General features: G+C 44.9%; 1 protein-coding gene across 1 annotated transcript; it reads right to left on the minus strand.

Moving 5' to 3' along the window:
- Positions 1 to 1335: 1335 nt before the first annotated feature.
- nova1 (NOVA alternative splicing regulator 1) lies at positions 1336 to 21603 on the minus strand. The gene is made up of 4 exons (XM_076274369.1): positions 21388 to 21603; positions 10314 to 10457; positions 4440 to 4606; positions 1336 to 2349 (listed from the first exon to the last, which is right to left on the minus strand). Exons 1-4 carry the CDS (start codon positions 21545 to 21547, stop codon positions 1336 to 1338), a joined length of 1485 nt encoding a protein of 494 aa, XP_076130484.1. The 5' UTR covers positions 21548 to 21603.
- Positions 21604 to 22314: the final 711 nt, after the last annotated feature.

Here is a 22314-nt window from a genome sequence, read left to right on the forward strand (position 1 = left end):
TCTTGGAACGGGTGATCACATTCACCGAAAACATGTGTGTCAGTGTAGTCCCTACTTCTATCTATGAGTCAATATGAGTAAGTAGCACCAAAATTTGGATCCAGCAACTAAGCTATGTGTTTTGTTTTCTGAGTATACTGTCTTTACTTTTGTTTTTGAGTATGCTTTTGAGCATATGTGTGTGTGTGTGTGTGTGTGTGTGTGTGTGTTTGTGTGTGTGTGTGTGTGTGTGTGTGTGTGTGTGTGTGTGTGTTTGTGTGTGTGTGTGTGTGTGTGTGTGTGTGTGTGTGTTTGTGTATGTGTATGTGTCTGTGTGTGTCTGTGTGTCCTGTGTGTGTCTGTGTGTGTGATTACATTCCTGTCCTTGCCATTGAACATCGGACCCGTGACCTCATACACAGTCTCTGACCAGTAGTGTCTGAGTTTACATTTAACCTCTATGTTACACACCAACACAACATTTGATCCTCTTACATAGAAAAAAAAATAACAGTAAGTCTTTACATTCATGTCAACCTGACAACACAGGTTATTTTAAGTAAATCTAAAAAGCATATGCTGTAAGACCATACCGTCAAGCAAATGATAGCGTATGTTTTCTCAATGACCCAATAAAAATCACTTAATTACGTTAACTTGAAACGAGTAGTGTCCGTGTACACGAGGGGGACATTCTGATATTAGCGAAGCAATCAGAGTCACTTTGAACGCTTCATTTCCACGCCATCCCTCAACCTTGTAAACAACACAAACTGCGCCATATACGGTTGAATGCACCGAAGATGCTGAAGGTAATAATATATCGACAAGGCTGAAAGCAGAACCTGTGACCAGCTGAAGACTGTGGCCTATGTTTGCCCCAAGACAGAGAGAGGAGCTAAGTACCTGAAACATAATGGTAACTGTCAAAAAGTAGCAGAAAGACTGAAACAGAAAAAAATATTTTTCCTGTTTGGTGGTGTGTATATTGGAGGATAAAATCTGGTGGTCTTGCGCCTCGGTCCTGCAATGTGACAGGGGACCAAATGTTTAAACTAACACAACTCAGAGGACTCAACGCCACTTTAAAAATGAAACAAAAGGTCGCTTTCAGTCAGAAAAGCATATTCACATATCAAACATTCAACCCCCCCACCCCACCCCACCTTTACTCATATTTGCTTCACTCACTATACTTAATGAGTCCTTTTTTGTTTACTAAAGTGAGAAGCTTACCCATTGCAATTGCCCCATATTTAAATACCTGTCCACTGAACTAATATCAAATGACTTGTCTCACTCTGGATCCTCTCTGTGTCCCTCAGGTTGTCCTCCTTCCCCTCGTCATGTCTCGCTTTAGCCCACCTTCTGTGGGTTGGTGGCGCGGACGCCTTGCTCGTACGTGATTCGCTGGCTGATGAGATACTGGGCTGCCTGTGTTGCCGCGGGCGATCCCGTGATGGTTACTTTCCGGTTGCGGGTGCCGGGGATGAACTCCCCCTTTTTGGAGATCTGGATCCGCGCTCCCGTCAGCTCCTGATACTCCACCAGTGTTTTGCCGCCCTTACCCAGGATGGCGCCAACTAGGTTCTCCGGCACGGCGATCTCCACCACTTCCTTGCCGCCCTCCGTTAGCTTCTCGGTGCCCAGCAGGGACGATGCAACCAGGGGGGAGGATGGATTCAGGTAGCCGTTGGACGCCCCAGTAGCGGCGGCCAGAGAGCCCAGGGAGAAGCCCCCCAGGGTGGGTGCAGGATGGCCGCCGCCTGAGGCCTCGCTAGCGTAGGAGGCTAGCAGGTTAGCTGCGGCCGCGGCGGCGGGGTTGGCGCTGGCAGCCACTGCCGCCAGGACGCCGGACGCAGCGGCGGGGTTGAGGCCGAGGCCCAGGGTGTTGGTGTTGTAGCCGTAGCTGGCCAGAGTATTCAGGGCCGAGGTGATGGCCAGAAGGTCGTTGCCGGAGAAGCTGGACATGGCCGTGGGGAAGCCGCCCATGCTGGCGAGGCTGGCCTGGCCCAGGAGCGTGGAGGCAGTGGCGGCAGCCGCCGCGTTGGGCAGCACGTCGGCCGTGTTGGCGTACGGGGAGCCGGTGGGGTTGGAGTTGGCCACGGGGCCCGTCACGTTGGAGTAGCTGATGTTGAGGCAGCTGCTGCTCTGTGGGTCCTCCTGGATCTTCTGCACGATGATCTCCACCGCCTTGCGGTTCTGCTCCGGCTCGCCGCTGACCGTCACCACGCGCTCCTGCAGGTTGATGCCCTCGGGCTTCTGGGAAAGCTGCACCCAGGCGCCGGACTGCTCCATCACAGCCTTCACTGTGGCGCCACCCTTACCAATGATCAGCCCCGCGGTGCTGTTAGGCACAATCAGTTTGGCCTGCACAAAAAAAAAAGAAAAAGAACAACAGACAGGGATAAACACTCGTTGGAGTTTAGGGAGAAGGTTGGAAAAAAAGGAGCAGAGGTGAAAAACAGAGGGCAGGGACAGTGGGAGATTAGAACACAGCAATGACAGAAATGCTGATGCACTGAGGTTGGAATGGAGACACTGTTCAGTATAGTATCTCCCAGAGTCAGAGTATCTCTCTGACTTTAGCCTCACTCCACAGCTCGTGCTTAACTCAGCCATTTGTTGATCCCTAGGCTTATGCAGCAGCTGCCTTCAGTTCTCCCTTTAGTTTTCTCTCTCGCTCTCTCCCTCTCTCTCTTTCTCCCTCTCTCTCTCTCTTTCGCCTCTCTCTCTCGGCCTGGGACATGGAAGATAAAAATAACTGCGTGCCCTCACATTTTCCTGCCCCACAGAAGGTTTTGGTCCACGGGGAACCACCAGGGCCAAGGCCTGTTAATAGACTGATGTGCTGAAGGAAGGTCTGCTAAGCTGAATATGGTCTAGTGATTGTCTGACCACTTTTACTACTATTACTACTAGGGAGCCCAGTCACATTAACTATGCATTTCAAAGGGTTTCACTACAGCGATCTCCCTTTTAGGAATAGCAGTGAGACAACTATATCAATTCCTAGGAGCTCACTTTTAGTTGACAGGTGCTTTGCTCTTTCATTCAAACACTGGTTTTCGTTAATTTATTGTCTAGTTACTGTTTTATTCATTCTACTCAGCAGTACCTCAAAAGAGAAGTAGAGAACAGATTAACAGACGAGCCAGTCATTTCACTTATGTACCCAATCAAACCAATAGAATCAATTCCATAGTATTTTATGACAGCTCCAATCATATAATCTGATTACTTTAAGTTGCTGTAACTGTGCATTTACACCTCATAACAGCACAGGTTTGTAACAAGGTTAGCCTATCATGCATACTAAGAGCATTTGTTTCAGTGCTAATAATATACTGTTACCCTGTTGCATAGCAACAGACCTTTTCTTGTGGAACTAATATTTTAGAGGAAAGAAATGATCAATAATGAAACTATAAAAGTGTCAGAACACTTAAGGTAATCCACAATAATGTTCAAATTATCATTGTAACGGTATCACAATGTAAGGTTGTATCTAGTAGTGCAGATAAAACTAATTTACAGGCAAAACACACAAATACACATTAAATGTCACATTAATTAATGTCAGATATTTAAGTAATTAATGTCAGATATTTACATTTCTTCAAGTAGACTACTGTTTCACTCCCCACACTTCAATAATATTTAGACTGTATTTGAGATAATTCATAACAAGAAACATGATTTCTTCAGCTATGAGGTTAATACACGGGGGCAGCTAATATGGTATTAATATGGTTTTGTTTCTTTGGTTATACTTTACTTGACAGTATCAACATAAGAGTGACATGACAATGTCATGAACGTGTCATAAACAAGTCATAAACGTTTATGACATAATGCTTCTGTCATTAAGTGACATTCGGTTTTTGACATAACAAGTTTAGGGTTAGGGTTAAGGTTAGGGTTAGAGTTAGGGTTAGGATTAGGGTTCATGTGTCATGACAGTGTCATGTGTTCATGACAGTGTCATGTCACCCTTATGTCAATACTGTCAAGTAAAGTGTTACCGTTTTTTTTTATTTGCATAAAACACTGTCCTGTGGCATACATAATGTGGCTAATACACAGGAAATTACTGTAAGTACTCTTGTGTAGGCTAGCTAGGAAGCCTGGAGCCATTATATTGAGAGCTTGACATCACTCTGAGCCAATGGGACATTGGACAATGAAATTTTCTCTTGTTTCGTTGTACTGTTTACTAGTGTGTGTGTGTGTGTGTGTGTGTGTGTGTGTGTGTGTGTGTGTGTGTGTGTGTGTGTGTGTGTGTGTGTGTGTGTGTGTGTGTGTGTGTGTTTGTTTGTGTGTGTGTGTATGTGTGTTTAAATGGGCTTTACTACCAATTAACAAACTTGCACTGACTACCTGGATAGTACCCTTTGTATTAAACAATGGCTAACCAGTTAATATCATTGTAGGGATGTCCTTTTGGGTTTGAGCCTTACCTGTTTGACGCGGTCTGGGTTGACGGTGGTCTGGGGTTGCAGGATGCTGACAGGCTCTGGCTTCTGTGCATTCTGGGGCATCTCTCTCACCTTCTCGGCGATGAAGTTGTGCACTCCATTCAGGGCCTCGACCGTCCCCTGGATCAGACAGACGCGCTCTGTTGTGCCTGTGTGTGTGCATGAGCAAGAATGAACATGAACGTCAGGCATATGGCCATTTCATATTTCATTTTCAGGATCATGTCAAACAGTTCAGTAAACACACAGCATGACTAAATGGGAAAAAGAGCACACACGCGCACACACACACACACACACACACACACACACACACAAACAGACTCTCACAGTTTTCATAGTACACAGTAATTTATTGAGTCACTTCAAAAGCTATCAGTAATATTCACACAGTTATATGTAGGGGATGATTAGAATTATTTCTGTCATCACTGTTCAGAGGTTCTTTGAGATTTAGGGCTTTCTTTGCCCACACTTGATTCACAGCACAGTTGCAGAACAAGATGACTAGCTATGTATGACACTGTTATGAAAGCATGTAATTATAATATTTGGGCACAATGGCCCCTTCTAAATCATCTCAGCCATCTTACACACACACACACACACACACACACACACACACACACACACACACACACACACACACACACACACATCAACAGACTCTCACAGTTCTCATTGCACACACACACACACACACACACACACATACACACACACACCAACAGACTCTCACAGTTCTCATTGTACACACACACACAGACTCTAACAGTTCTCATTGTACACACACACACACACACGCATAAACAAACACACTATGTTACTATGTTTGGCAGCCACATTATCTGAATGGTGGATTCTCATTTGGTGGACAACAATGGACACAAATGGATAAAATGATCAAGAACCAGCAGCACAATGGCCCAGTAGTATAATTTAATATGGAAAAGGCTGACTTTCTCTCATGGCTGGGTTGCAGCAAAAGTGGTTAAGATATATATATATATACATATATATATATTAGGGCTGTCAATCGATTAAAAAAATTAATCTAATTAATTACATACTCTGTGATTAATTAATCTAAATTAATCGCATATATATTTTTTGCTGTGAAAGTATTTTACATATTTAAATTCAAATGAATCATTGAATAATCAGCATTAGTGACATTAAAGTTCAAAAACTCTTTTATTATTATTTTCACTGTTCAAATAATGGCCATAATAATCTATGATATGACCTAATATGCTGAGGAAATAAATTCAAAAGTGCTTCGGGAAGAAGTTTTTTTTTTCACATACAAGGCATTTCAGGCCACAGATATAACCTAGGGAACACAATGAAAATAAATTAACACTCCCCTCAATGTCAACACTTATTTCTTTGCATTGATGTGCGACTATAGAGTTGATGAACTCCGGTGATATGCAAATTCCTTGCTGCAGACATTGCAGAGGACTTTATTTTCAACACTTTATTTTTTATGAACACCATCAGGCCGTTTTTTAAAGAGTAAATGTTCCAATCAATGATCGGGGTCAAAGGTCATTACGGAATCGATTAATCTGCACTCATTTTTTTAATCAGTTATTTTTTCTCAAATTAATTAATCAAAATTAATCAGTTATTTTGACAGCCCTAATATATATATATATATATATATATATATATATATATATATATATATATATATATATAGAGAGAGAGAGAGAGAGAGGGAGAGAGAGAGAGAATGTGTGTGTGTGTGTGTGTGTGTGTGTGTGTGTGTGTATGTGAGAAAGAGAATAAGAGAGAGGCCAGCTGGCAGAGGTGGTGTCATTTGTTTCTGAGCAACAGGCCTCTGGCTCGGCCATTTGTGTTCCTTTACTGTGATGTCATCATCTTCTTTTCTCACAGGATTGGATGTCACACATCTGTCCTATAAGCACCTGTCGACATTCAGGCTATGTCCATCAGAGAGGAGTCAATGCACCACTATGTGCATGTGTGATACTTGTGTGTGTAACCCTGTAGTGAAATAATGAAATGTGGGGGGAGGGCAATGGAAAGGAATGGAATAGGACTCGCTGGCTGTATTGTTTTAGGTCAAATAGTGCTCTAAATGTCCATTGCTTTAGTATGGTTTACAGTGTGTGCATGTGTGTATGTGTGTGTGTACAATATGATGTTAGAATGACTACTGAAGGCTTCATAACCCTTGCAGGATCTGAGCTGTGTCATCAAAAATGTACATGTGTGTGTGTGTGTGTGTGTGTGTGTGTGTGGGGGCAAGACAGGGCAAGATAGAGTGTGAAATGTAATTCTCTCTGTGCATCTGTGTGCATGTGTGTGTGTGTGTGTGTGTGTGTGTGTGTGTGTGTGTGTGTGTGTGTGTGTGTGTGTGTGTGTGTGTGTGTGTGTGTGTGTGTGTGTGTGTGTGTGTGTGTGTGTGTGTGTGTGTACAATGTAACAGCCAAAGAAAGGCTTTACAAAAGACACTGGGCTGAACGGGGATTCTTTTTATAGTGTTCTCCTGATCCTGGCCAGCTCCAAAAGCTTTACTTTCAACACCTTGGAAGACAAACAACATCATGGAGAGATGGCTCTTTTTTCACAGCTGTACTTATTAATAGTATTCCCCATTATCACAAGTAGCAGCAGTAGTTTAGGTAGACTACACACAACCAATCGCCGTACTAAGAGCCTGAAGCAACATTGGTGTGTGTATGTGTGTGTGTGTGTGTGTGTGTGTGTGTGTGTGTGTGTGTGTTCTGCCACAGGCTGTGTTTCATGACTGATAGCAGTCTAGAGTGGGAATGCAGCACACTGCAGTGATACTGATAATGATGGGCTGGTGATGACAGCACTGATTCCTTCTGCTGCAATAGGCTAACAGCAACCGTCACTGGCTGCAAATCAGTGCTGGATTTCCTGTAGTAGTAACACTATTACTAACACCAGTGGTAAGGGCAGTGTTAAGGAGGAATGTCTTAGTTTGACAGGCCGTGGTGTTAATAGTTGTATTGAATCTAGCAGTGCAAGTAGTATTAAGAATGACAGTAAAGGTTTTACTGACATTAGTGATGAAAGCAGGAATTCTAATAATAGTGATATTAATACTATGCGTAAAATTTGAATTAGGCACGCAAGCATTTAGGACTGCATTGCGATTATGACTCATTATAAATCATAAAACCTATTAAATTCACACTGTCTATGCCACCTAGCTATAAATCAGATATATTGACTATATGGATTGGTTTTTTTAACTGCAGCACAGAGGCAAACAGAGACAAAATAGAGAAGAAAGAAGGGGATAGGCCACAGAGGAATCGGGATAGACAAAAGGATAGCAGGGCAGCAAGTTTAGTTGGATGGAGGTAGATAGAGTGATAAAGACAGAGAAAGAGAGGGGCAGACAGTATGATTATGTGCCGATTTAAGTGTGCCTTGCAGCCTGTGAGAGAGAGAGAACAGGAGAGAGGGAGGGAGAGAGAAAGAGAGGGGTGGGGGCTTGGAGCAGGTGGTCTTGAGGTGTCCTAAGAAGAGCAAATCAGAGGAGTGTTTCAATGAATGCCGCACATGAATGAGGACAGAGCTATTCAACACTTCACAGTCTGCACTTCATACTCTCTCTCTGTCTATCTCTCTCTCTCACACACACACATTCTCTCTTACACACACACACACACACACAGACATATCTCACATGCGCGCATGCGCACACACACACACACACACACACACACACACACACACACACACACACACACACACACACACTGTACACACAAGACTCCAACACTCCCCAGAACGCAGGCGTGAACTCACTTACACACACAATCCCAAGGGTGTTCTCTTCTTTAAAAACATCACTCACACACACAAACAGAGAGAGAGAGAGAGAGAAAGAGAGAGAGAGAGAGCGAGAGAGAGAAAGAGAGAGAGAGAGAGAGAGAGAGAGAGAAAGAGAAAGAGAGAGAGAGTCCCCACAGGATTTTCCTCTCCTCTGTACTCTGTCTGTTAGCAGCTCTCAAACAGCAGCTATGACCTACAACACAAGCAGCAGCAACAGCAGCGCATTGAAGGGAAAGACATGTCTCCCCTGAGTGAAATTATTTTCTTAAGGATTTAAAATTACAAATGTGCGTTGTTAAAAACAAATCACTCCTCTTATTTGAGGCTCTTTAGTCATAGGTAAGTATTCATTTTTAGAGATCTCACATATATATTTTGGATATGAGGTATTAGGTCTACACTGGCTGTTAAGAGTGGACTAAAACCAATCCCTGAGTTCCCAAGGGCACTATGGCTGAATGGCATTCTCCTGGTCCATACGTTTGGTGGCTGCAGAGGCATTGGGCTGGGATGGGAGAGGGGAGGACAGGACATATGCAGGGGGGTTAGATAGTTTGGCAAGAGCAAATGGAGGATGTGGACACCTGGGCAATTTGCAGTCTCAGCAAATGACAGACACTTTCAGCCAAGAGGGACGAAACAGTCCACTACTTTCTTTGGAGTTGTTTTTTGGGGAGGCTCAAGGACACCAAGTCTCACTCTAGAAAGTTCAGAAGGAATGTCAAGGCTGGCCTGTAAAAGCACCTGCTCACCCTGTCTGTGAACTCCCCATGCCGGCTAACAGCTGATGCAGGAAGATGTGCTCACATCCAGTGGTCAATTTGTTCAAAAAAGGAGGATAGTCTCTTAATGATGAGGCATTATCATTAATGTAAAATAAATGTTAGATGGCACACCCTCTCATCTGTCCTCACCTAGCGGCTCACACCCCAGCCATATTAGAGACAGATACGGTTCTGCTCCTGTACAGCTCATCAACTGATATAACATGACATTAAATAAGGAAGAACAAGATAAAAAAAAAAAAATCCCTCAGTGCAAGACTTATTAGTATTAGGGGGCAAAAGCTCTCAGCTCTCCTAGTTAGGTTTTGTCATGAAGAGAGTATTTCTAGAAATGAACAATTCTTCGATATTCGTTTTTTCCCTCACCTCCAAGATCAATCCCATCGCCTTGATTTAGATGAGCCGGGCTCAGGCTAAATCAGTCTTATTTATTGGTGACTGATGATGGGGTAGATGCAACCACAGTATCCAAAAAGAAAACGAGGAGCCATGGATTTGCTATCACTCATGCGGAAGTGAGTCTGTTGTCAATAAATATCCCCCACCATAATGAAAGAATTTCATACTATGAAACCAATGGTTCCATAATTCACACAAACTATGACTGTGCTTGGAGTGTGTATCATACACACTTGGATTATGTCTAGATGGCCTTTTTTGCAGATTGTTCATGGTGGATATATGTTTTGTCAGGGTATTCTTTTCAACATTCCAGGATATATTCTGAGCAGATCAGCAACAGGCACAAACATTCAAATAGACTGAACCAATTCCACCATACTGCTGAGTTGTCTTGATGGTGATATAGCACATCAGCAAAAAGTCAAGCAAAACAAAAAATAGTCTCTCAGATTGCATGAATTTACATATGGGTGTTTAGTCATTGGCATTCAGAAAGAGCTTAGGTATTTCATAGTGACAAAATGTAAATATAGCTGTCCTTAAATGTATCATTTTTTCACACAATCTTATAATAGCAAATGACCTTCAGTTTTATTTCAAGGTCATTTCCTCAGTGCAGCGACACCCTGTATTTTGGTGAGCATTCAGGCATTACTCTATGACACTGGTCGCCATAAGATTTACATACAATTTCACCATAAAATTACCCCATTACCTTGCATACTGAGCACAATCAAATCATATTAGCAACAACAGAGCAAAAGTAATCTTTTAAACCCAGCAAAACCAAACCAGGTCTACAAACCACAATGCTGAATGGGCCTACCTGGGTAGAAGTCTTTGGATTTGGACAGCTTGATAGTGGCCCCTGTCTCCTTCTGCAGCTGGACGATGGTCTGGCCTCCCTTGCCGATGATGGATCCGGCTGCATAGCTGGGGATCAGCACTTTCAAGAAGTACTCGCCCTCCTCTGCAAAAAAATGAGGAATGAAGGACATGAAGGAAACAAAAAGTCAACCTGGTGTGACTCATGGCCGAGCCTCATGACGACGCATCCCATAATGACAAGGCCTGAAACAGTGAGACATTGTTTATAGGTTCACATCAGCGCCACAAATGCTGCATTGCACATGCATGACAATTACAATCACAAAAAAACAAAAAAAAAACAAAAAAAAACAAGACATAGCGCAAAAAGCCTCAAAATCAGGTGATATCAGTTAATTGCATGTCAAGTCTCCTTTATGCTGTAGTTTGTGCTTCGACTCTCTTTGTGCTTTACGGATCACATTTCTCAGGATGGGCAAGTCCTCACACTTCTGCCAAGGTGCTTTTATCCATCACTGCAGAGGCTCCACATACGCAGGTGTAACCCAGTGATTTATTAACTCGATTAAAATGGCCTGCTCCCTCATTCGTTTGGGGGTAATTGCAAATGCCGTTTTGGCATTGTGGTACTTCAAGGAGAGGCAGTGTGAAAGAGTGCGATGATCTGTACGTTCGTATCTCATCTAAGGAAACAACACAGAACACAGCGATAGCCAGCTCTAATCTCTTTTTTTTTTTAGTTTTTTGTTATTACAGAGAAGGCAATGGATTAACTCTCTTAGGTTTAGCAATTCAGTCTATTAATGTCTAGAAGATTTTGCCATGTCGATGTTAAAATATTGTGCTGCTTTTCGGATTTTTGTGCTAGACTATGTGGCAACATGCTTTATATTCATTTATTTGGAATCTTTTTTACCAAAATGTAGGTAAGTGTTTCAACATGAAAAGTCTAGTACAAAACAGCCTATTCAGATTAACAGAAAGTGTTTGCAAATGATTGGAAACATCAAGATGTTCAGAACCTTTCCGGCCTTATTTTTCACAGCCTCTGTACCGATCACTCAGTTGAGAGAGATATTAGATCATTGATGCAAAATTTTGCTACTAATGTGCTTTTCCTGATGTGTTTTTCCATGAAAGGCTTCATCACAGATGCTGTTAAATGCAAAAATGGTGTTCAATGTTGGTGTTCTGTGGTACTCAATAAATAGATGATGCCCAATGCATTACTTTTCTGTCATGGTGACCTAATTAGACTGGGTAGTAGGCAACAGGGACAAGAGAGCTTAATTCTGTTTAATACATCATGAATGCTTTACAGAGCTCCTGACATTCACATATGAAGACCCCTGAGGCCACTGCAAACAGAGCAGACAGCTAGTTCTATTTGTGAAAAATGAGTCTACTCCATCTCTATCTTGCTCTCTTTCTCTCTCTCTCGATCTCCCCCGTATACCTGTCCTTACGTTTTCACAGGTGACTCTCCATAATCGCCAGTCCCAGTTTTCTTTTTTTCTCTCTCTCTCCTTCTCGGGCGTTTTGGGTGACACATTCTGTCCCAGATTTTTCCCTGAGCGCAGAAAAACTGACCTGCTTTTTTTCGCAGCAGTCTAATTTTAACTTTGCCATATCTCGGAGTTTTATCATGTTCGTCATGCCAAGCCCAATCCCTCGCCTAACAAGTCGGGTACACGAGACTTCACCAAGAGACCCGAGCCATGTAGCCACCAGCGCTGGGCTAATTCCCCAGCAGCCTCGCGGCTCAGGACAAGGAGCCGAGGGCTCAGAACGACGGCCTGTGAAACCAGGCTGTGTTGGTGCAACAGAAGCTGGAGCCTTTCGGGGAGCCGAGGACTTGACTGCGGTCCAGTGTGTGTGTGTAACTCGCACGACCATATGGGAGGCTGATCCCGCAGATTTGTATGGGAGACACTTGCCAGGGAGTGACGTAGTCTCTCTTTCTCCCTTTCATTCTTTCTTTTTTTTCCTTTTATTTGTTCGTTTCCCTGTGACAAAGCTCCTTGGTGCTCTAACGTAACTGCTATGGTAGCAAAGATTTTCATGTCCCATCAGCCCAAGGAAAATGTAAATGAACTACAAGTGCATTACATTTACTTTCTTGCTGACATTATGTTGTGGAGCTGACCATAGCATTTAAAAATAAAATAAAAAATCCTGTTTGCTTGTACATTTTGGGCCTTTACTTTTGAACATGTCTACATGTTTTTGTTCTGTAAATCTCACCCTTACTCACTCTCATTGACTCAACTCTCCGTCTGTCTCTCTCTCTCTCTCTTCTTCCTATACAACTATGCCTCTGGGGCATCCGTCACTGTGTGCTGGAGAACCACATTTAACTCCCTCGGCAGGATACTCTGCACATGCCCCACACTCAAGATAACACATTTTTGCATAACTGCTGTACAGGCTCTGAGAAAAAACCCACAACTGTAACAGCGGTTCACCCCCATCATCACCATGATAGCACTCAGTAACACAGTCCTCTGAGGTGCGAGGTTCTGTCACTGAGAATGATCTAGAAAGTCCTGCGGGCGACAAAACATTGAAAATTAAATACTTTGTGGTTACATCACATTAATTTACAGGACTCTGTTTCTTAGCTCATGGCTATGTCATTTAATTTGCTCTCGTGCTAATCATTTATTAATATAAGAGCAAGGAGTGTTTGAAGGAGGAGGTTTGATTATGTAAGCCAAAATGTGACCAGGTGTTGTAACACGTTGTGATGTATTCTCACTCAAACTACAACTTAATATGTTTATATGATGTAAAAATAATTGATATACCTGAATTACTGAATGCAGCTGGGGTACAAAATAATATCTATATCATATGTCTAATCAACCTGTGGTTTGCTACTACTCAAATACTGCTCAAAACTGCTCAACTCAAAGTTTTATATATCATTTTCAGTTTAATGACATCTTCTTTCTTGCCAGTTATAGAGTTGATAAAAATGGCCGACAAGCAAAGCAGCGAGCCAAGAGACCAGGACAGACCTCTTTGACAAGCCCTAAAAGAATCAGCTCTTCAAAAGGCACTTGATCTGTTTGGCATGTGGAAGGGATCTCACCAACCTTTCCCAGCACCTGTGCAGTCTGCACAACTCTGCTACACCTTCCCGCCCCACAAGATGGTGGAGAGCTCTATATATCATCACCTGACCTCATCTCACCACTGTAATGTGACCTGTTTCAAAACCTGACTGTAGATACAGCTTTGCTGGGGCAATGGCGAGAGGCCAGTGATGATTGGAGAGATGGTAACCCAGGGAGGATGCTGGTTAACCCAGGAGAAGGCGAGAGGAGCGCCAAAGGAGATCATTACGATGTTACAGATGGAGAAGAGAATGCAGTGGAGCAGTAAAGGGGTAACCACCTACATAGCAGGTGGGGCCCCCTTTGGGACAACTCTGGCCCAGATCTGGCCTAGACCAGCTGAATGCATAGCAGGTCAAGGCCAGGTCTTCTCCAAACCCAGCTACTATCTCCGCAATGTGTGAGGTCGGAGGGGGGAGCAAGAGGCAGAGAGGAGGAGGGTGAGGCTAAGTAGGTGGGGAGGTGGTGGTGGTGGTGGTGGAGGTGGTGGTGTTGAGGGGTTGGTTTGGCACGAGCGCACTGTCTCTCAGATTCCCTGATTCCTTTCTTCTCTTTCTCGGCTTCTTGTTGCTGGTCGTGTTCCAGCACTCTGTCACTCCAACAAATGCACCGTTTCTCTCGTTTTATTTTTTTCCCTGGTGCCGGAGATAGATGTTCCCACCAAGACAAGGGCACTTAACATCAGAGAAGGGCTTGTTAATCCAAGCAAATGAAAATGAGACCAGAGCGATCAGGCAAAAGTAATCAAGCCCCGCATATCCTGACTGAAGCTGACAGATGTAATCCACACCAGAGGTATGTGTGTGTGAGTTTGTCATTCACCCCCTAATGTGAGAAAGCAGACCCCCCACCAACAAATACATCCTCCTCTACTTGACACACACACACACACACACACACACACACACATGCTCAGGGTCATGGGGGGCACACATGCCCACTGCACCTTCAGAAATGCACCAGGAACACACACACACACACACACACACACACACAAAGAGGAACTATCATAGGTCACCATGTTAATTTTAAACCGCCGCAGATTCCTAGACCACTGCAATGACTAACACACCTTATATTCTCGAGCATACTCATAACACTACATTTAAATATTCCAAATGCACAGTGTTTTTCTACATGTAAGAAAATGCGCACAGACTACCTTGGAATTTTCTGATTTTTTTTTCATTCATTAGAATTTCCTAATTTTCCCAAGAAGACCTTTAAGCAAGTCTAGTGAAAATATTACACGAAAATATGTCTCAACATGTGTGCCAGTGTGTGCGAGCGTGTGTGCGTGTGTGTCAGTACCTCTACGTGATCTGTATGTTAAATCACGCCACCATGGTTTCCTGTCTTTCCAGTCGATCTCCCTTTCTCTCCCATTGCATACTCCATATGCTTACTCTCTCACACACACTCCACACACATAGGTGCACATATATATATATATATATATATATATACACATATATATTTCACCTCATACACACCAAAGACATGGCAAGCCTAACCTCTACCTGGAGATCCACAGAGTGGACTGAGATTAAGGTCGTGCTGACCACCAGGCTGACACTGTTGAGGGAGTCCCTTGGGGCTTCAGACGGGAGCACGAGAGCACGAAAGGGTGGTCGTGGGTGTGTTTGTGGTCATAATGATAGAGGGTACGCAGCTCAACCTCACCCTCCATTTTTGCGCGGCCGAAACCGGACGATAGCCCAGCACCCAGCTACCTGAACACTGCAGGTAAACGCGGTGCATTGGGGTGACGTCACTCCACCAGTGCACCGCTGGCGAAGCGGCTGCCTGCCTGCTCGCTTGCTCGCTCTGTGCCTTTGCCACTGCCTCGCGCCCCCCTCACGATGACTGATGGCTAACGCCGCCATGTCATTTGGACCTTGCGGCCACAGCTACGTGAAGGACATGTGTGTGTGCGTGTATGTATGAGTGTGTAGGGGGGGTGGGAGTGTTTGGGGGGGGGGGGGGGGGGGTTACTGAAGGATACACTAAGCTACACAGCTAAAAGAAAGGACAAATAGACAAACTGAAAACTGTTTGTTCGACCGGCCGGCCAGTTAGCTGAGGCTCTACGCATGGATGGGCACGCAGCTGATCAGCATGATAGCAGGGAGAAGCACGGTTGATCCCACGGGCAAGAGCACAGACTACTGCGGCTCACCCAACATGGACAACATGATCACAGACCAGAGAAGAGGAAGACTGGCGCATGATCAGAAAATGGCTGGTGAAAGAAAGAGAGAGAGAGAGAGAGAGAGAGAGAGAGAGAGAGAGAGAGAGAGAGAGAGTGAGGGAGAAGGGGATCATTCATTGAAAGGACGAGGATGAACGAGGCGAGGAGAAGGACTGAGATGAATTGAAAGCGGAGAAATCAGGGAGAGACAAGGCATGAGAGGCCAGCGCTGGGAACACGATGCAGGGGCGAAAAACACGCCAAATGGGCTTGCATTGTTGCAATCAAAGTCTGATAGGCGTTATGAGGGTGAGGAAGCCATTCCTTATTCCTCCCCTTATCTGGTACCCAGAGCAGCAAGGCCGGGGGAGAGAGGGAGAGTGAGGAAATGAGAGGGAAAGCCGCCGATGTGATACCATGACCTTGGTGATGAGGGTGAAACTTATGTCATCTTGTCACAGCTGAGGTCAGTAGGGCTTTCTCTTGTTCTTGGTCTCCCAACCCCCTCATTCCAAAGAACCCTTCTTCAGCTAGCGTTCTATAGCTACTGGGAACATAGGGAGGGTTGTCATGACAAGAGGCAATTGTTACCACGATGATACAAGCTAAAGAAGACATTTTTGTATGGGCTGTTGGAAACAGTGTGTGTGTGTGCGTGTGCGTGTGCGTGTGTGTGTGTGTGTGTGGGTGTATGTGTGTGAGTGGAGCGTGTGTGCGCATCTGTATGTGAGGCATACCTGTTGTCAGCACAGAAAGCAAACTGACTGGAGGCCACAGTCTTATCCCTCCCCTTTTGTAACACTTCTTTTGCTACAACGGAGAGATGGCAGCCATGTTCACTGTAATTTTTCCTCCCTTTTTTCTCTCTGCTCTTCTCTTTTTTTCCCCTCTCTCTCCTTGCTCTCTCTCCCTCTCTATCTCACTCCCTCCCTTCCTGCGGCAGTGTTTTCTGTCACTAATTTGACATGCGGTGCGCAAACTCACAGGCAGAATGAGTAACAGGTTCTATCGTGTGGCGTACTAGAGTAAATAGGACAATCTGTTGCTATCCTAATCACCAAGGGGGAGAGCCCAGCAGAACGTGGCAGGGTTAAGCTGCGCCAAACACTTGTGGGCTTAAACCCATGATCCAGTGATAAACGTACATACGTTCACTCACTCACACACGTACACAGATAACCAATGCGCACGCTCCCACCAACACAAGGGAGTTTAACACTGTCACACCATGGGCATGAGTGAGAGGAATGGGGGGGGGGGGGGGGTCGGCAAGGGAGATAGGGGGTGGTTAACATTGCAATGAGACTCTGAATAGCCCCGCTTGATTGTATTGTGACCATCACCACGAAGCCCCAACAGTCACCCAAATGCCTCTGCATTTGAAAAGGGTTAGCCTGCCCCCTAAGAGACACCGCAAGGACGAGGGAGTGAAAAGCACAAGCGCGTGCACACACACACACAATGATGAACAAAATGATGATGGGAACAAGGGGAAAATAGACCGAAATTACAGGATTGGAGGGCGAAAATGACAACAGGCGTCAGTCCCAGAGACAAAACCATCTAATTGGATTCAACAAGTCAACAAAAGAGCAAGCAAAGGGGGAGCGGGTTGTGGGTTTCGCGGAGGTTTGGGAGGGGGGTGGGAGGGTTGGTTGGAGGTTGGGATTGAAGAGGGGGGCAGATTTCTCTCTTACCCATTCTGCTCTTCTCGCTGGGGTCTGCTTCCTCTCCGCGTCAGATGGCCATCAAAGTGGCAAAGGCGAGCGCTGATGCTGGAAAACGCACCTTGACGACAGGACAGAGAGCATAGGTACGCCGGCGGGCGTCGAGGAATGCGAACGGTTGCGGCGCCCAGTCGACCCTCTTTTTTTCCTTTCCCGGGGTTTCTGTGTCTCCGAAAAATTTTTCGGGGGGCGGCAAAGGGGAGGGAAAGGGGGAGGGGGGAGGTTGTTGGGGATTGGGGGGGTAGGGGAGGGGGTTCTGGCGGCGAACGTCAGCACAGCATCCCTTCCATGCTCCGCAATCAGAGGCCCCCTTCTCTCTCTCTCTCTCTCTCTATCTCTCTCTCTATTGCCTGCTCCCACTCTCTCGCCTGCTCGCGCTGAGATTGTATGAAGATGCTAATACCTCTGCTGTTGGATAGTTGAGGGAGAGACGCTGTGCATTGTTCAGCTCCTTGCGCTGGACTGAGGTTCTTCCTTCACTGCATCACCCTTCCCTCTCTCTCTCTTTCTCTTGCCCGCTCCCTCTCTCTATCTCTCTCGTTGTGCGCTCTCGGTCTCTCCTTCTCTCTGCTCCTCTCTCCCTCTCTCTCTCTCTCCACTGCCTCTCATCCATATTCATCGCCAGCCCTGGCCCTGTGCTGCATTGTGCAGTGAGGAGAGAGGCACCTAGCGTGTCCAATCACCCACCGCCCGCCCCCCCCACCCCACCCCATCTCATCCACCCCACCCCCGTCCTCTCTGTGATACACCCCCCCCCCCCCTACCCCCCCCCCCCATCTCCTCTCCAATCCCCCCCCCCTCCAAAAAGAGAAAGAGAAACAGGGCTTTCTTCTCTACTGCCACCAACTCCTCTCACCCCCACCGCCACGCACTCCTTTGACGCAGCACTATAAAGACGCTATAGAAACACCCCGATCACAATTGAGTAAAATATGAAGAGATAGTAATGGACGTATAGCGTATGGTGCGGGACAGAGAAAGAGAGAGAGAGAAAGGAATGACGAAAGACAAAAGAACAGTGACCTTGCGTGTATTGTGGACGAAACGGAGCTGCAAGGTGAGGGGAAAAAAATGGATGAGGAGGAAATGAAAAGATAGAGAAAGAGAGAAAGAGAGAGGGAGAGAAAGAGAAAAGCTCAGACGGCCATGTTTGTGAATGCGGCTCCTATTCGCTTTTTCGCCTCTCGGAAAATGGCAGAATGGCGAAGCGCTGCCGCATAGTCTCTATGGGGGTCGGCCACAGTAAATCACTGCCTATAAATCCTATAGAGAGGGCGGTGGACACACAAATTGGCGTATGTGTGGTGGTGGTACATAGTGAGGACAGGGGGGAGGGGCAGCATAAGCTTGGCTTGAGTATATTATATCATCATTCATATTCACTTCACATCTTGGTGATTTTCAGTTGTCTCAACAAATATGCGTTTTTCTTTCTGCATGTGCTTGCTTGTTTATTTATTTAGTGATCATTTATCTATTTATTTGTTCATTTGCATATTTGCCTAATTCAGTGCCTCAGCAAAGGAAATGCAAAGCCGGCGTGCCTCTCCTTTCCCTGATTACTGAGGCATCTGTGAGCCACTAGGATGCATTCTGATCAGAGAAGCCAATCACGTCCAGTGCATCGGCTGGACATTCTGTAAGGCTGGATCCTCCTCCTCCTCCATCTCTCTCTCTCTCTCTCTCTCTCTCTCTCTCTCTCTCTCTCTCTCTGTCTCTATAGGGACCCCTCCCCTACCCGCCACCTGGCAAATTCATAGTCGACTCACGTCAACTCCACTCCACAAGGGCACCTGTGTCCTTCTCTCAACACACACACACACACACACACACACACACACACACACACACACACACACACCTGTGACCAAATCCATCAGCATATGAAAAAACATCAACACACACTCTACGGCATTTTCATTCTCCCCCGCCTTCTCACCATGCAACGCCATGTGAACTTACAAAAGCTACCAAACACAAACCTACATTGTGTCCTCCTCACATATCTGTTGTAGGCCTACTAATGCAAACACACACCCTCTACAGGCTTACATACAAACACATGCTGAATATCTAAAGCAAATTTTGAAAAGATTTGCATGCATTAAGTCACAGGACATTTATGACAGCCATGACACAACAAAATAATAAAGATATTGAATCTTCAAATGTACTCCTATATTATGCATGATGTAAAGGCTACACAATTGTGAAACCTGTATCTTAAGAATAGAACTTAGCCTTTGACATTAATTATATAATTCTAACACATAACAAGTAATGTTCGAACAAATTAATGATTAGATATATAGCACAGTCAAATACTACATTTCAGTCTGTCATATAAACTTCATAGAATAGAAATACAAATATTTATATTGTTGTCATAAAATCTTATTATTACACTTTAGTCCGCACTAATACAACTCTAAGTTTCTATTGGTAGAAGGGAGTCACAGCACTTTTCAAAGTAGGCCTAACAATTATGAAAGAGTGCACTGTTATGACCACAGTGGAATACGTGATATTAATAGGCTACTGCAATGCTAAACGTATCCTACACAGGCTACTCATAGTCATAAGTGTATTTTGCTATGCTTACAATTAATGCTACAATTTGTTCATCTGAAAGTCCCCCAGCATTTTTGTTTTCATTTAAGCCGCAGTTGTTAGCGTGAGTCATAACAGAGGGAGAGAGAGAAAATACATAAATCGTCTTAATCGAATTCCAGGCGCTCTCATCACCAACTTTCTCAGCTCAATAGCTTTCCATAAATCATGGAAAACATTCAACACGTGTCTCCTTGCTACTGCAATATCAGCTAGCAGGGAGGCGTGTGGTTAGCAGTTTAAAAGCGGGGCATGGTGGTAACCAATACTATGGTTTTGGGGATCTCACGGAGTTCCGTTGCCACTAGGCTACAAGACAAATAGCAGAGGCATGTTGCAGCTGGTATGCGCCAAATAAGACGCCACCCACGTTTCTGTTTGTTTATCCAAAGTAAACTCCATAAATCCTCAAGATGTGATGTTTTCTCGCAATAGGGTCGGGGCCTGCAACACTGCTTTCCATAAAACAAATGACCAATTGACCATGCTAAATATTACTATGTTGCATCCCAAAGTTCAAATGAGGTCAACTGGCCAACAGCTACGGAAAGCGAGGTCAAACTGAGTCAGGTTACAGTGCGAATCTAAATTTCCCGTGTTTGATTTTTATCTCTTACCATTGCATGCGCTCTTTTTTAGTCAGAATATTACAGAAGCCATAACCGCCAGCAAACGGGTAGGGATATACAAAAAAACAGTTGGTCTCTTGTCACCATCACAACGTATTAGGGACCCTTTTACCCCTTTTTTAGCTGGGAAAGTGGCAAGAAAAGGAGAAAGCCACTAATCTGGCCTGTTCTTTTTATGGTTGCCCCTGAATTTCAATGGATTTCTCGGGGCAGAGCAGGCGCCTTTTTGGTTCCATTCATTTTACGCTCAATTAGGCACGCCTACCCGCACATGGCAGACAATTAAACCGAGACCCCCACATACTGTCAAATCGCGGGGTTAGAGGGGTCACGCTAGACAGATGCAATGTTGCGATTTTAATGGTTAGCTATACTATTGTTTGACTTAATGCTAAAATCGCCAGATGTTGTAGATAAGTAGCCCAAGTTGGTAGCCTACTACGCTAGGCAAGCAACGTAGTGTATATCGACAAATATACAAAAGAATCACATAAGTTATTTTAAGTACACTGTGTTACTTGATAAACATATCACAAAAAATACCAGCACGCTGTGTTATAACAAAAGCCTTGAAAGAGCCTTAATAATTGTTACAAAGAGTCTGAACCCCTGTCGTCGAGTATGCGCCAACTATATTATCGTATTTGCATGTCCACAACTGTCATCATTGCTAAGAAAGTAATATGCAGCGTAGACTAGCCTATTGCCAAACAAGGCCCAGCCGCGACAGCGCACACGCACAATACTTTTGCACTATGCAGTCCACTGCGTAACCAAACATTATGGACGGTCTTACCCCCTGTATTTGTGCGCTTGGTGCTGCTCGCCTCCTCCGTGGTGGTTTCTAGTGGTCTTTTTCGGGAATCAGGAGGATCCGACTCCATGTGGGGCGGTTGACTGTGGTGGTGAGGATTCGTGAATATCCCGTTATGTTGAACAGCTCCACCAGCCATCATTTTCACAACGGCTGGAGTTCAAATCGTGTTCTTCCACAACCGCCGGCGACAAAGCACTCGTCGTGAGCCAAAGACGCAGCTGAAATGGTTAGATTCTGTGTGTCGACTTTGTGATGTCGTAATAGTTATGCCCTATTAGTCACTGTAAAATGAAAAGCCATGCGGTGCATGTGCCAGAGCCTTCCCCAGTCTTAGCTTGGTGGTGGCCGGGGGGAGCGTCACATCTAGCTCTAAATATAAAAATCCATTGAGTGAAATGTGTTCATTACCGCTCTCCCGTCACTTGAAACCTTTCAGAGTATTGGCTCGTAGTTGTATTCTTCAGATTAAATCCGCCGTGGCGTCCTCCAAGCTAAAGATGCTTTTATAGCTTAGCCTTGCGTGATATGATGCACGACAAAAACTACGAAAAAGGTAAACAACTCAAGACCAGTGCACATCAAAGGATTAAAAAGTGAACACTCAAAAGAAATATCGCTGCCTTCTTCCGGTTTAATCAGCCCGCGAATGAATCCTCCGTCAACGACTCCTTGTACAGTTTTGGTGATGATGTTGCTGTCTTGGAATAGGGGGATGGCGAATTATTGTTTGAGTGTCTGTTCCTTGGACACTATGCACAGGCAGCAATAGCGGCCGTGTGTTCAGCGCATCCTTGGACCAATTGCTTGCCAGAGCGCAGGCACACACGTGACGTCACGATCAGCATCCACGCAAGGTTCTGTTCGAGAGCCGATGGAAGGCTGCCTGCCTTATTTGTCTGAACTGAA

This window comes from Alosa pseudoharengus, unplaced genomic scaffold (genome assembly GCF_046254945.1).
Source record: "Alosa pseudoharengus isolate Yale_2024_CS ecotype anadromous, Long Island Sound unplaced genomic scaffold, YU_APseudo_1.1 YU_APseudo_1.1_scf_8, whole genome shotgun sequence".
Classification (NCBI taxonomy): domain Eukaryota; kingdom Metazoa; phylum Chordata; class Actinopteri; order Clupeiformes; family Clupeidae; genus Alosa; species Alosa pseudoharengus.

What these genes read in the sequence shown, in the direction of transcription:
- nova1 (XM_076274369.1), bottom strand. Translation starts at nt 21,547, where the DNA reads ATGATGGCTGGTGGAGCTGTTCAACATAACGGGATATTCACGAATCCT. An exon ending in ATCCAAAGACTTCTACCCAG is followed by an intron (nt 4,607 to 10,313) that starts GTAGGCCCATTC and finishes GCACACACACAG; the next exon opens with GCACAACAGAGCGCGTCTGT. An exon ending in ACCCAGACCGCGTCAAACAG is followed by an intron (nt 2,350 to 4,439) that starts GTAAGGCTCAAA and finishes TTTTTTGTGCAG; the next exon opens with GCCAAACTGATTGTGCCTAA.